Source organism: Oncorhynchus masou, chromosome 25 (genome assembly GCF_036934945.1).
Source record: "Oncorhynchus masou masou isolate Uvic2021 chromosome 25, UVic_Omas_1.1, whole genome shotgun sequence".
NCBI lineage: Eukaryota > Metazoa > Chordata > Actinopteri > Salmoniformes > Salmonidae > Oncorhynchus > Oncorhynchus masou.
The window spans coordinates 8845003-8860128 of record NC_088236.1 but is presented as its reverse complement, the minus strand read 5'-3'; the positions used below and the strand labels follow the sequence as shown (position 1 = coordinate 8860128).

Sequence of the window (15126 nt, the reverse complement as noted above, 5' to 3'; positions counted from 1 at the left end):
GTGACCTTGATTTGACTCTATCACGCTGCAAGATCTGTTATCAATCATCCAGTCATCCAAAAGTACAAAGAGGAGAGAAATGACTGTAGATCTGATCTGACAGATACAACTACTGTTTGGTGTTTATGATGTCATAAACAGCCAACTGGTTGATCAGAATCAATCAGAACAAATCAGAGCCTTCTATTCGGAATTTTCACAAAATTCTGACCATTATTACATCATTCTCTACATGTGGATCCACTGAAAAGACCGACAGGAAATTACAAAATGAAGCGCAGGATCCAATTTACAGATCCAATTTCACCCCAATCATTGGAAGTTGATTTCAGTTGACTGACAGTGTTGATTTTGATCCATTATTACACAAATGTATTCAGTCATTAACTGATCCATCAAGGCTGTACAGGAAAAAATACAACTATTATTTTTATTTTAGAGACTCTTCAAAATGAACAGCATAAAAATGTATAGAAATGCAAAGCGAACAAATGTGGTACATTGAAGACAGGAAATACAGATTGTTAGTAATATTATATATAAATATATATTTTTGTTAAAGGTAGACATAAAGGCAGAATATAATCAACAGTAACAACATATGAACAAAAAGACAAAAACAATATTTCACTGGTTATATTAACACATATTCATTAATGAAGGTTACATTGTTTATAGTCTAGAAATAAAGATGATTTAGAACAGCTCTGTCAACCATCACTGTGTTCTAACAGGCTCATGTTTGCTACCCGGCTCACATTACCACCCTGTGACATTATACAGACTTATACAGTGTAGTTGTTAAGGTTTATCACCCACAGTTGCTCACTCCCCATCATATAACCCATGCTGGTTGTATTGTACCAAACTACTGCTGCCACCTTAACCAGAAACACAGTTTATTGTGAGACAGATGTAGCCTTATAAACACATGGTCGCTGCTCACTACAGTTAATTTTTGTGTGACTGATTTGAGTATTTCACTTGAAAGCCACAGTTTTCACAAACGGTTCACATACAGTGTATCATACTATTAATGTACATATAAATTTACATATCTGATGCTAAATATATTATACCAAAGTTAGGGTTGAGAGCCTTCCTCAAGTAGTGGCATCTGGCCACTTCTTCAGCTTTCGTTCCTTGAATGTGTTTGTTCTGGGAACATCGAGCAGATTATTTGAGAATGTAGAGTAGATATCTTGTCAAAATCAAGGTTGTCAAGGGTGATCACTCTATCTTCCACCTCAGGATGGGTGCTATTCCTACTATCTTCCACCTCAGGACTGGTGCTGCTCCTACTATCTTCCACCTCAGGACTGGTGCTGCTGCTACTATCTTCCACCTCAGGACTGGTGCTGCTCCTACTATCTTCCACCTCAGGACTGGTGCTGCTGCTACTATCTTCCACCTCAGGACTGGTGCTGCTCCTACTATCTTCCACCTCAGGACTGGTGCTGCTCCTACTATCTTCCACCTCAGGACTGGTGCTGCTGCTACTATCTTCCACCTCAGGACTGGTGCTGCTCCTACTATCTTCCACCTCAGGACTGGTGCTGCTCCTACTATCTTCCACCTCAGGACTGGTGCTGCTGCTACTATCTTCCACCTCAGGATGGGTGCTGTTCCTACTATCTTCCACCTCAGGACTGGTGCTGCTCCTACTATCTTCCACCTCAGGACTGGTGCTGCTCCTACTATCTTCCACCTCAGGACTGGTGCTGCTGCTACTATCTTCCACCTCAGGACTGGTGCTGCTGCTACTATCTTCCACCTCAGGACTGGTGCTGCTCCTACTATCTTCCATCTCAGGACGGGTGGTGCTGCTTGCCCCTGTCTTCTCCCTGTGTGGTGGGGGTTGTAGTGGTTGGCCCGTCTCCTCCCTGTGTGGCGGGGGTTTTCGAGGTTGGCCCGTCTCCTCCCTATGTGGCGGGGGTTGTCGAGGTTGGCCCGTCTCCTCCCTGTGTGGCGGGGGTTGTCGAGGTTGGCCCGTCTCCTCCCTGTGTGGCGGGGGTTGGAGGGGCTGCAGTCGAAGAGGGCGGTAGTACTTTTCCGATTTTAAGAACTACATGCTCTTTAGCTGTTCTCTTTAACTCTTTTTCAAAAACAATGTCTATGTCTTCCAAAATACTCTCCTCATAAACCATCATGTGATACATTTTGAATGTATTGCAATCGTTAATGTTCTGGCACCTTGTACATTTTCTGCGTATAACAGAACAGATATCCCTCCAATGTATTGCAGTCAGAATATAAGTCACAACAAGCAGAACCAGAACCAGAACCAATCCAATAACCTGAAACAAAAGGTGTTTTCATGTCAAAGGTAATCTAATATATTTAGACCAAACTATACTCTGGTTTCCACCCGCCTCAATACTATAGTCTCCACCCAATATTCTGGTGTCCATAAACCCTCCCTGCCAATACTCTGGTCCCCCCCCCTCAATATTCTGGTCTCCACACCCCCTCAATACTCTGATCCCCACCCCCGCCTTCCTCAATACTCTGGTCTTCACCCCTCTCAAAACTCTGGGCGGCGTCCAATATGTTTTTATGTTCTGAAACATTCAATTGAAGGGAAACAGTATTGTACTGAACGGGCAGTTGGAAAACTTGAAGGGGTTGTGTTGTGTCTGGGGGAACGCTGTCAGCATGGCCAGTGCCCTTTAAATACATCTCTCATTGCTTCAAGCCACTCCTCTCCACACCCACCAAAAGGGAGAAAACATTCCATAAAGTCTGGACTGATCTTTTCAAGAACCTAAACGTGGGGAATCATATTCAGTACAATCCGTTCCGCAATGTAGCAAATGTTCAAGCATACTGAACACACCACTGGTCTCCACCCCCCCCCCCCGCCTCAATACTCTGGTCCCCCCCCATCCCAATACTCTGGTCTCCCCCTCAATATTCTGGGGAATTTAATAATCAATAACAAGTAAATAATGAAAGGTACTCACCATGAACTCCGTTTTGAAACGAGCTTCGAGTTGCTTTTCTAGTTCCTCTTGGAATGGTGTGGTGTTGTTCCTACAGGGAAGCATCACTCTTTTAAGGCACACGTACCAGTGTCCATCAATAAACACAGACACAACCCACAGCAACACTGTCGCCTTAATGAGGATTGAGAAGAATCTTCTCCACAAATTACATCTGCATATGCGTGTAATTCTCAAGAAACTCGTTGAAACTCTCCTTCCAACCAGAGAATGAAGAAAAACAATATCAGAGCTGGAAACAACATGTAGATGATACACTGGTCAGACAGTTAAATGCTGGCTTGAAGTGCTCCATGTTTCACCTTATTATCACCTATCAGTATCAGAGTTTCTACAGCGTCTCCTGACTACCCTCCTGTCTACTTTCCTCTACCCAGATGAACAGAGTGGTGATGTTAGTTCCTGGTACACCTCTACTAGTCTACTACACCTCTACTAGTCTACTACACCTCTACTAGTCTACTACACCTCTACTAGTCTACTACACCTCTGCTAAACACGCCTCAGTTGCAGCGGCATCCTGTTGTTTACAAGTTTCGTCTCCCAAGATGGGACAGATACAATGCAAATGTTAGAGTGTACACCTTGCACTTTACTGACAAACAACTTGTTCAATAAGAAAACTATGCCTTTAATTTCAGAGTGACTTTTCAAAATGAACAGCATAAACATGTTCAAAATCTGGTCTCAATACAGCAAGTTTGAAAGTGTTCATTTTAACACTTGTCCAGTGTTTATATAGGGCCATTCTTATTTTAACACTTTTAGTAGTTTAATATTGAAACACTCTGAGTGTTAACACTTCTCGAGGATAGGGGGCAGCATTTTCACGCTTGGGTGAAAAGCACAGCCAAATTCAACTGCCAGCTTCTCATCCCCAGAAGATAAGATATGGATAGTATTAGTGGATCTGTATAGAATACACTTGGGAGTTTCTAAAACTGTTTGAATCATGTCTGTGAGTATAACAGAACTTATTTAGCACGTGAAATCCAGAGGACAAACAATTCAGATGTAATTTTTTTTGAGGTCACTATCTTTTCAATGGTTTTTCATTGGGAATCCAGATTTCTAATTGATCTTCTTGCAGTTTCTACCACTTCCACTGGATGCCAACAGTCTTTAGAAATTGGTTGAGGTTATTCCTTTGTGTAATGAAGAAGTACGGCCATCCAGAATGTAGCTAGCATCTAGAAAGCTAGCTAGTTTGTTTTACTCCTGTATTGAACACAGATCATCTCTTCTTCAATTTGATCGATTATTTACATAAAAAAATGCCTAAAGTTGTTTTACAAAAGTAGTTTGAAATGTTTTGGCAAAGTTTACAGGTAACTTTTTAGATATTTTGTAGTCACGTTGCACAAGTTGGAACCAGTGTTTTTCTGGATCAAACGCGCCAAATAAATTGACATTTTGGATATATCGACCTAATTAATCCAACAAAAGGACCATTTGTGATGTTTATGGGACATATTGGAGTGCCAACAACAGAAGCTCGTCAAAGGTAAGGCCTGAATTATATTTTTATTTCTGCGTTTTGTGTCGCGCCTGCAGGTTTAAAATATGCTTCTCTCTCTTTGTTTACTATGGTGCTCTCCTCAGATAATAGCATCGTTTGCTTTTGCCGAAAAGCCTATTTGGAATCTGACATGTTGGCTTGATTCACAACAAGTGTAGCTTTAATGATGATTTCATGAAAGTTTGATTTTGATAGTAATTTATTTGAATTTGGAACCCTGCATTTTTACTGGCTTTTGGCCAAGTGGGACGTTAGCGTCCCACATATCTAAGAGAAGCTTTTAAGATATAACACTTCAAATGACCCATGGGAGTGTTGGTAAACACTCATCCAGTGTTTATATAGTGTTCAAATAATGTAACACTTTTGATAGTGTTCATATTGAAACATTTGGAGTGTTAGAAAATAACACTTCAGATGTTGTTTAAATTATCCATGGTTGTGTTTTTTTCCACACCCTCAGTATTAAGCAGCAACATCTTTCAGTGTTGAGTATCAACTCTTGAGAATGCATGCGGTAGCTGAATTGACACCAGGAAGCGCTAATTATTCACACTAGGAAATAACCAGTTTTGTCTGTTTTTATCCCACTCATGAATCAAGCCTGCAAGTTGTAGGTGAGTTAAACAAGAGCAATAAAGAGTTTCTGCTATGTTTCCTATATTTAGGCCAAAGTGAGAACAGTACATCACAGGCATAATAAAATGAAAAAGATGCATCACAGGCACATCAGAGTGAAATCAGTGCATCACAGGCACCTCAGAATGAAATCAGTGCATCACAGCTCATCAGAATGAAATCAGTGCATCACAGGCACATCAGAATGAAATCAGTGCATCACAGGCACATCGGAATGAAATCAGTGCATCACAGGCACATCGGAATGAAATCAGTGCATCACAGGCACATCGGAATGAAATCAGTGCATCACAGGCACATCAGAATGAAATCAGTGCATCACAGCTCATCAGAATGAAATCAGTGCATCACAGGTGTATCATAATGAAATCAGTGCATCACAGGTGTATCATAATGAAATCAGTGCATCACAGGCACCTCAGTACATGTACTATATGAGAACAAGAATATTTGCAAAGTTGCTATTTAACACAAGTGGAAGTCCTCCTAAGACTAGGTATGCAAATTTCTTGACAAAGTTGACAATAATCTGACTATTACTTAATCATGTCAAACAAAGGAACAACGTAAAGCCTCTCCTCACCACCGCAAGCACTTTGAAGGACAGAATTTCAGATAAAACTTTTACAACAACTTTGTCATCAGCACAAACAAACACAGTGAATCCTTGGTAATGTTCACTGAAATGATCAGTACAGAACTTGTCCAGCAATGGGTATGCAATATTGTCAACCATAAAATACTGGTATTTCATGCTCCATCTTACTGCTGTCATGCCCTGATCTGTTTCACCTGTCCTTATCATTGTCTCGACCCCCTCCAGGTGTTGCTGATGTTCCCCAGTGTATTTATCCCTGTGTTTCCTGCCTCTCTGTACCAGTGTATTTATCCCTGTGTTTCCTGCCTCTCTGTACCAGTGTATTTATCCCTGTGTTTCCTGTCTCTCTGTACCAGTGTATTTATCCCTGTGTTTCCTGTCTCTCTGTACCAGTGTATTTATCCCTGTGTTTCCTGTCTCTCTGTACCAGTGTATTTATCCCTGTGTTTCCTGTCTCTCTGTACCAGTGTATTTATCCCTGTGTTTCCTGCCTCTCTGTGCCAGTTCGTCCTGTATGTTTCCAAGTCAACCAGCGGTTTCCCCGGTCTCCTGTTTTTTGCTTTTCTCCTTTTTCTTGTCCTCCCGGTTTTGACCCCTGTTACTGGACTCTGATCTGGTTTTGATCCCTGTTTCTGGACTCTGTACCCCCCTGCCTGAACATTCTGCATGTCTTGACCACAAGCCTTTCTGCCACTCTGTACCTCCTGGACTCTGATCTGGTTTTGACCTTTTGCCTGTCCACAACCATTCTCTTGCCTACTCCTTTTGGAATAATAAACATTGTAAGACTCCAACCATCTGCCTCCTGTGTCTGCATCTGTGTCTCGCCTTGTGTCACGATAACTGTAAACGAACAGTCCCTCTCTGTACTCTGTGTCAACCATCTTAACCCAGCTGGTAGAGTAATGGCTTTTTGCATAGTTACCTGAAGTGACACTGCCAACTCCTCACCACCAGTAAAACTACTCGGGGAAAATGCTTTTATACTCAGTATGTAGCCATGGTGATGTCTCCCAGTGATGGCCTTTAGCAAATTTATGTTTTTTTTTGGCAAGGGACTTACAGTTGAAGTCGAAATGTAACGTTCTTGAAGTTTCAGAGGGTGTTCTTAAAGAATTTGTGCTTTGCCTCAAACCCCCACATACAGTTGAAGTCGGAAGTTTACATACACCTTAACCAACTAGATTTAAACTCAGTTGTTCACAATTCCTGACATTTAATCCTAGTAAAAATACCCTGTCTTAGGTCAGTTAAGATGACCACTTTTATTTTAAGAATGTGAAATGTAGAATAATAGTTGAGAGAATTATTTATTTCAGCTTTTATTTTTTTTAATCACATTCCCAGTAGGTCAGAAGTTTACATACACTCAATTAGTATTTGGTAGCATTGTCTTTAAATTGTTTAACTTGGGTCGAAGGTTTTGGGTATCCTTCCACAAGCTTCCCACAATAAATTGAGAGAATTGGCCCATTCCTCCTGATAGAGCTGGTGTAACTGAGTCAGGTTTGTAGGCCTCCATGCTCGCACACGCTTTTTCAGTTCTGCCCACAAATATTCTATAGGATTGAGGTCAGGGCTTTGTGATGGCCACTCCAAAACCTTGACTTTGTTGTCCTTAAGTCATAACTTTGGAAGTATGCTTGGGGTCATTGTCCATTTGGAAGATCCTTTAACCTCCTGACTTGATGTCTCGAAATGTCACTTCAATATATCCACATAATTTTCTGTCCTCATGATGCCATCTATTTTGTGAGGTGCACCAGTCCTCCCTGGGGCAAAGCACCCCCACAACATGATGCTGCCACCCCTGTGCTTCACAGTTGCGGTGGTGTTCTTCGGCTTGCAAGCCTCCCCCTTTTTCCTCCAAACGTAACTATGGTCATAAAGGCCAAACAGTTCTATTTTTGTTTCGTCAGACAAGAGGACATTTCTCCTAAATGTACGATCTTTGTCCCCATGTGCAGTTGTAAACCGTAGTCTGGCTTTTTTATTCAGTTTTTGGAGCAGTGGCTTCTTCCTTGCTGAGTGGCCTTTCAGGTTATGGCGATATTGGACTCGTTTTACTGTGGATATGGATACTTTGTACCTGTTTCCTCCAGCATCTTCACAAGGTCCTTTGCTGTTGTCCTGGGATTGACTTGCACTATTCGCACCAAAGTACGTTCATCTCTAGGAGACAGAACGTGTCTCCTTCTTGAGTGGTATGATGGCTGCGTGGTACCATGGTGTTTATACTTGCGTACTATTGTTTGTACAGACGAACGTGGTACCTTCAGGCATTTGGAAATTGCTCCCAAGGATGAACCAGACTTGTGGAGGTCCTGTTTTTCTGAGGTCTTGGCTGATTTCTATTGATTTTCCCATGATGTCAAGCAAAGAGGCACTGCGTTTGAAGGTAGGCCTTGAAATACATCCACAGGTACACCTCCAATTGACTCAAATGATGTTGATTAGACTATCAGAAGCTTCTAAAGCCATGACATACTTTTCTGGAATTTTCCAAGCTGGGTAATGTTTCATGAAGTGATATTTGGGTATTATGTTTTTTTTGTGGGTACAATTGTTTAAAAAGTGTGCAATGTTCAATTTTACAATGCTTCAGATACATAGTCATGTCCTGGCTAAGAAAAACAACAAATAAAACAATGTTGATTATTTGCAGTAAGATGACCAGCAAATTCCAGTTGTCATTTCCCGGTGGAACAAAATCACCCAAAATCAAGGGAATGTTTCTCACAAGAAACAGAGTTTGAATAGAATTAAGTGCTACGTTATTTCCACTGTTCTCTTGGTTGACTTTAGTTAGACGGGTTTTGCACTCCAAGTACATATATATAGTCAAACGAGTAGATTCTAGAGAGAAGCGGACATTTTCAAAAATAGAATATAGACATATTCAAACAACAATTTTAACTCAAACTGAGCCACCCCTTCAAGAATGTCATGCATTATGTCCACAGAAAAATCACTACAAACATTTGAAGTGCTGCAAACTGTTTAGGTTCTAATTTTTCTTTACACCATGCAAATCAAATCAAATGTTTTTTGTCACATGCGCCGAATACAACAGGTAACATACAGACTTACAGAGAAATGCTTATTTACAAATGCTAACAAGCATTAAGAAGTTAAGAAAAAATGATTGTGAAGTTAAAAAAATATATATAAAACAAAAGTAACAAATAATTAAACAGCAGCAGTAAAATAACAATAGTGAGGCTATATACAGGGGGGTACTGGTACAGAGTCAATGTGTGTGGGCACTGGTTCGTCGAGGTAATTGAGGTAATATGTACATGTAGGTAGAGTTAAAGTGTCTATGCATTGATAATAAACGGAGAGTAGCAGCAGAGTAAAAGATGGGTCTGGTGGCCATTTGATTAGCTGTTCAGGAGTCTTATGGCTTGGGGAAAGAAGCTGTTAAGAAGCCTTTTGGACCAAGACTTGGTGCTCCGGTACCACTTGCCATGCAGTAGCAAAGAGAACAGTCTATGACTAGGGTGACGGGAGTCTTTGACAATGTTTTAGGGCCTTCCTCTGACACCGCCTGGAAAAGAGGTCCTGGATGGTCCCAGTGATGTACTGGGCCGTACGCACTACCCTCTGTAGTGCCTTGCGGTCGGAGGCCAAGCAGTTGCCATACCAGGCAGTGATGCAACCAGTCGGGATGCTCTTGATGATGCAGCTGTAGAAGCTTTTGAGGTTCTGAGGACCCATGCCAAATATTGTCAGTCTCCTGAGGGGGAATAGGCTTTGTTGTGCCCTCTTAACAACTGTCTTTGTGTGTTTGGACCATGATAGATTGTTGGTGATGTGGACACCAAGGAACTTGAAGCTCTCAACCTGCTCCACTACAGCACTGTCGATAAGAATGGGGGCGTGCTCGGTCCTCCTTTTCCTGTCGTCCACAATCATCTCTTTTGTCTTGATCATGTTGAGGGAGACGCACCACATGGCCATGTCTCTGACCTCCTTCCTATAAGCTGTCGTTGTCGGTGATCAGGCCTACCACTGTTGTGCAATCAGCAAACTTGATGATGGTGTTGGAGTCGTGCCTGGCCATGCAGTAATGAGTGAACATTTTGTCCAGGTGGGAAAAGGCAGTGATGAGTGCAATAGAAATTGCATAATCTGTGTATTTGTTGGAGCGACATGCAAATTGGAGTGAGTCTAGGGTTTCTGGGATAATGGTGTTGATGACCAGCCTTTCAAATCACATCATGGCTACAGATGTGAGTGCTACGGGTACGTAGTCTTTTAGGCAGGTTATCTTAGTTTTCTTGCGCACTTGGACTATGGTGGTCTGCTTGAAACATGTTGGTAGTAAAGACTCAGTCAGGGACAGGTTGAAAATGTCAGTGAAGACACTAGCCAGTTGGTCAGCGCATGCTCGGAGTACACGTCCTGCTAATCCGTCTGGCCCTACGGCCTTGTGAATGTTGACATATTTAAAGGTGTTACTCACATCGGCTACTGAAAGCATGATCACACAGACGTCCGGAACAGCTGATGCTCTCATGCATGTTTCAGTGTTATTTCCCTCAAAATGAGCATTGGAGTCATTTAGCTTGTCTGGTAGGCTCGTGTCACTGGGCAGCTCGCAGCTGTGCTTCCCTTTGTAGTCTGTAATATCAAATCAAATCAAATCAATTTATATAGCCCTTCGTACATCAGCTGATATCTCAAAGTGCTGTACAGAAACCCAGCCTAAAACCCCAAATAGGAAGCAATGCAGGTGTAGAAGCATGGTGGCTAGGAAAAACTCCCTCGAAAGGCCAAAACCTAGGAAGAAACCTAGAGAGGAACCAGGCTATGTGGGGTGGCCAGTCCTCTTCTGGCTGTGCCGGGTGGAGATTTTAACAGAACATGGCCAAGATGTTCAAATGTTCATAGATGACCAGCAGGGTCAAATAATAATAATCACAGTGGCTGTTGAGGTTGCAACAGGTCAACATCTCAGGAGTAAATTGCAGTTGGCTTTTCATCGCCAGTCATTCAGAGTATATCTATCGCTCCTGCTGTCCCTAGAGAGTTGAAAACAGCAGGTCTGGGACAGGTAGCATATCCGGTGAACAGGTTAGGGTTCCATAACAGCAGGCAGACAAGTTGAAACTGGAGCAGCAGCAGGGCCAGGTGGTCTGGGGACAGCAAGGAGTCATCAGGCCAGGTAGTCCTGAGGCATGGTCCTAGGGCTCAGGTCCTCCGAGAGAGCGAATGAAAGAAAGAGAGAAATAGAGAAAAAGAGACACATAAACTACTGCAGCATAAACACTGGAGGCTGAGACAAGAGGGGTCGGGAGACACTGTGGCCCCGTTCGACAATACCCCCGGACAGGGCCAAACAGGCAGGATATAACCCCACACACTTTGCCAAAGGACAGCACCAAACCACTAGAGGGATATCAACAGACCACCAACTTACCCTCCTGAGACAGGCTGAGTATAGCACACTAAGATCTCTGCCATGGCACAGCCCAAGGGGGAGCGTCAACCCGGACAGGAAGATCACGTCAGTGACTCAACCCACTCAAGTGACACACCCCTCCTAGGGATGGCATGGAAGAGCACCAGTAAGCCAGTGACTCAGCCCCTGTAATAGGGTTAGAGGCAGAGAATCCCAGTGGAGAGAGGGGAACCAGCCAGGCAGAGACAGCAAGGGTGGTTTGTTGCTCCAGTGTCTTTCCGTTCCCCTTCACACTCCTGGGCAAGACTACACTCAATCATAGGACCTACTGAAGAGATGTGTCTTCAATAAAGACTTAAAGGTTGAGACAGAGTCTGCGTCTCTCACATGGGTAGGCAGACCATTCCATAAAAATGGAGCTCTATAGGAGAAAGCCCTGCCTCCAGCTTTTTGCTTAGAAATTCTAGGGACAGTACGGAGGCCTGCGTCTTGTGACCATAGCGTATGTGTAAGTATGTACAGCAGGATTAAATTGTAAATATAAGTAGGTTCAAGCCCATGTAATGCTTTGTAGGTTAGCAGTAAAACCTTGAAATCAGCCCTTGCCTTAATGTTTGGGCTAGGGGGCAGCATTGGGAAGTTTTGATGAAAAGCATGCCCGGATTAAACTGCCTGTTACTCAGGTCCAGAATCTATGATATGCATATAATGTGTAGATTTGGATAGAAAACACAATGTTTCCAAAACTGTTAAAATAATGTCTGTGAGTTTAACAGAACTCCTATAGCAGGCAAACACCTGACAAAAATCCAACCAGGAAGTAGAAAAATGTATTTTTGTATTTTTCGTATGAGGTCTCCAGGAGGAAGGTCACTTCCCAATGCTTCCAGCAGATGTCAACCGTCTTTAGAAGTTGTTTTCATTCTTTTGTGAACGGGGGTCGAGTAAGACCAGTTTGAGGAAGTGACACGCTAAAAGACAAGATATTTTCAGCGTGGGAACGCTCGCCACTCGCTATTTTTACTCTGTAATGATGACAAACATTTATTTTGGAACTAGGAGTCTTCTGAGTGCATTCCGCCGAAGATCAGCAAAGGTAAGAGAAGATTTATAACTTTATTTATGACTTTAGTTGACTCCACAATTTGGGTAACTGTACTTAATGTTTTGGCAGCCAAACGCCGTAGTCAGATCATCGCATTTGGGTGCTTTCGGCCTTTTTTTAAAAATCTGACACAGCGTTTGCATTAGGAATAAGTTTATCTTTAATTTAAATATAAAACACTTATATCTTTCATCAATGTTTATGCTGTGTATTTCTGTAAATTGATTGTGGCTGTCTGCAAAATCACCGTAGGTTTTGAGGCAAAATATTTTCTGAAAATATGGCACCAATGTAAACTGAGGTTTTTAGAAATAAATGTGAACTTGATCGAACCAAACATACATGTATTGTGTAACATGTTGTCCCGACAGTGTCATCTGATGAAGAATATCAAGGTTAGTGAATAATTTTTTGAATAATTTTATCTCTATTTCTGCTTTTTGTGACAACTCTGTTTGGTTGGAAAATGCCTGTATGCTTTACTGTGAGAAGGCGCTGTCCTAACATAATGACATGTTGTGCTTTCGTCGAAAAGCCTTTTTGAAATCGGACACTGTGGTTATATTAACAAGAAGTAAAGCTTTAATTTGGTGTATTGCACTTGTGATAGTATGAAAGTTAAATATTTCTAATAATTTAATTTGAATTTGGCACTCTAGCATTTCACTGGCTGTTGTCGAGGTGGGACGCTGGCGCCCCACTGATCCCAGAGAGTAACTGCGCTGTCCAAATTATAGTAGCTATTACAGTGAAATAATACCATGCTATTGTTTGAGGAGAGTGCACAATTTTGAACATGAAAAGTTATTAATTAACAAATTAGGCACATTTGGGCAGTCTTGATACACAATGTTGAACCGAAATGCAATTTTTCATTGGATCAGTCTAAAGCTTTGCACATACACTGCTGCCATCTAGTGGCAAAACTCTAAATTGCAGCTATGCTGGAATAATACTTGATGGCCTTTCTCTTGCATTTCAAAGATGATGGTACAAAAAAATACAAAGAATGGTTGTTTCTTTCTTTGTATTATCTTCTACCAGATCTATAGTGTTATATTCTATATTTTAGTGTGATGGAGCATACTACGTGGACTTTATTAAAAGACTCCATTTTACACTCCTTTTGACTCTCCTGCGCCTGACTTCCCTGCCACCTATACGCCTATGCCTGACACCAATACATGTCTATCATACCAAAATATAACCCACAGACACGGTCCTTACTGAAAATCATCATTAGACTTTGTCACCCCAAAGTGGCCAACTATGTGAAATGTGGCCCTCTGGTCCATGAACTAGATGTGATTGGTTATCAACTGAAACATTGTAATAATATTCACCATGAACTAGATGTGATTGGTTATCAACTGAAAAATTGTAATAATATTCACCATGAACTAGATTTGATTGGTTATCAACTGAAACATTGTAATAATATTCACCATGAACTAGATGTGACTGGTTATCAACTGAAACATTGTAATAACTAGTAACTCACCTCAAAACTCATTTCAAAAAGGAGGTCATGGTGAGAACCTTTCATTATTTACTTTTTATTGATTGAAAAAAGTCCACAGAATGTTGAGGGGGGTTGTTGAGTGGGGGGGGGGCAATGTTTTGGGGAAGGAGCTGGGGACCATAGAATTGAGGGGGGGGGGGGGGGCAGAGTATTGAACACGTTGATGCTGTTAATTTTGATAAGTCTCTGAAATTAAAGGCATAATTTTCTTACTTAACAAGTTGTTCATCTGTAAAATGCAGCGTGTACACTCTAGAAGGTGCATTGCTATGCACAAAACAACAGATTTTAAAACAGAATGCATCTGCAGTTGAATTGTGTTTATCAGAAGTGTAACCAGACTAGTAGATGTCCAGGAACTAACATCACCACTCTGTTCATCTTGGGAGAGGAAAGTAGACATGAGTGTAGTCAGGGGACGCTGTAGAAACTAAAATGGGAAAACTATGAAGTTGAGCGAAGTTCAATCTCGTGTTTCTCTTCATAGGTGGAAATGTCTTCTGTGTGGCAGCTGCACACCCACTTACACTCGCAGCTTAGAGGGAACATTGCTGGCTACCTGTTCACTCACATATCAGTAGAATTCACATGGGATGGGGTGGTTAACTATGGTGATTCAGGGAAAATTCTAGCTGCAATATCCCATCAAATCAAATGAAGAGAATGTATTGCTCACATACACATGTTTAGCAAATGTTATTGTGGGTGTAGTGAAATGCATGTGTTTCTAGCTCCAGCAGTGCAGTAATATCTAACAATTCACAATACACACATGTCTAAAAGTAAAAGAATGTAATTAAGGAAAATATAAATATTAGGATGAGCAATATCAGAGTGGCTTTGACTAAAATACAGTAGAATAGAATACAGTATTTACATATGAGTGAGTAAGTGCAGCAGTATGTAAACATGATTAAAGTGACTAGTGTTCCAAGTCTATGTAAATGGGGCAGCAGCCTCTAAGTGGCAGGGTTATGTAACCGGGTGGAGGTCGGTTAGTGATGGCTATTTAACAGTCTGATGGCCTTGAGATAGAAGCTGTTTTTCAGTCTCTCGGTCCCAGCTTTGATACACCTGTACTGACTTCGCCTTCTGGATGATAGCAGGGTGAACAGGCAGTGGCTCTGGTGGTTGTTGTCCTTGATGATCTTTTTGGCCTTCCTGTGACATCGGGTGCTTCCGGTGTCCTGGAGGACAGGTAGTTTGCCCCCGGTGATGCGTTGGGCAGCCTAGTATGCATTTAGTATGCATAAATGCACCCTGGGTTTTGAAGAGGGGTGGAGACCAAAATATTGAGGGGGTGGAGACCAGAGTAACCAGACTAGCAGAGATGT

At 41.9% G+C, this 15126-nt stretch overlaps 1 protein-coding gene across 3 annotated transcripts; it reads right to left on the bottom strand.

Moving 5' to 3' along the window:
* Positions 1-489: 489 nt before the first annotated feature.
* LOC135513486 (uncharacterized protein DDB_G0271670-like) lies at positions 490-3421 on the bottom strand. Of its 3 annotated transcripts, XR_010451547.1 has the most exons (3): positions 3305-3421; positions 2964-3033; positions 490-2297 (listed from the first exon to the last, which is right to left on the bottom strand). XR_010451547.1 is itself a non-coding variant. In XM_064936363.1 (2 exons), exons 1-2 carry the CDS (start codon positions 3045-3047, stop codon positions 1130-1132), a joined length of 978 nt encoding a protein of 325 aa, XP_064792435.1. In that variant the 5' UTR covers positions 3048-3421; the 3' UTR covers positions 490-1129. The 3 variants fall into 3 exon arrangements, 1 of the variants encoding a protein (XP_064792435.1); XR_010451546.1 differs by having other exon boundaries at positions 2964-3421; XM_064936363.1 differs by having other exon boundaries at positions 490-2023; positions 2964-3421.
* Between the last annotated feature and the right edge of the window lie 11705 nt (positions 3422-15126).

What these genes read in the sequence shown, in the direction of transcription:
- LOC135513486 (XM_064936363.1), bottom strand. Translation starts at nt 3,047, where the DNA reads ATGCTTCCCTGTAGGAACAACACCACACCATTCCAAGAGGAACTAGAA. An exon ending in GTTTCAAAACGGAGTTCATG is followed by an intron (nt 2,024 to 2,963) that starts GTGAGTACCTTT and finishes CTTCGACTGCAG; the next exon opens with CCCCTCCAACCCCCGCCACA.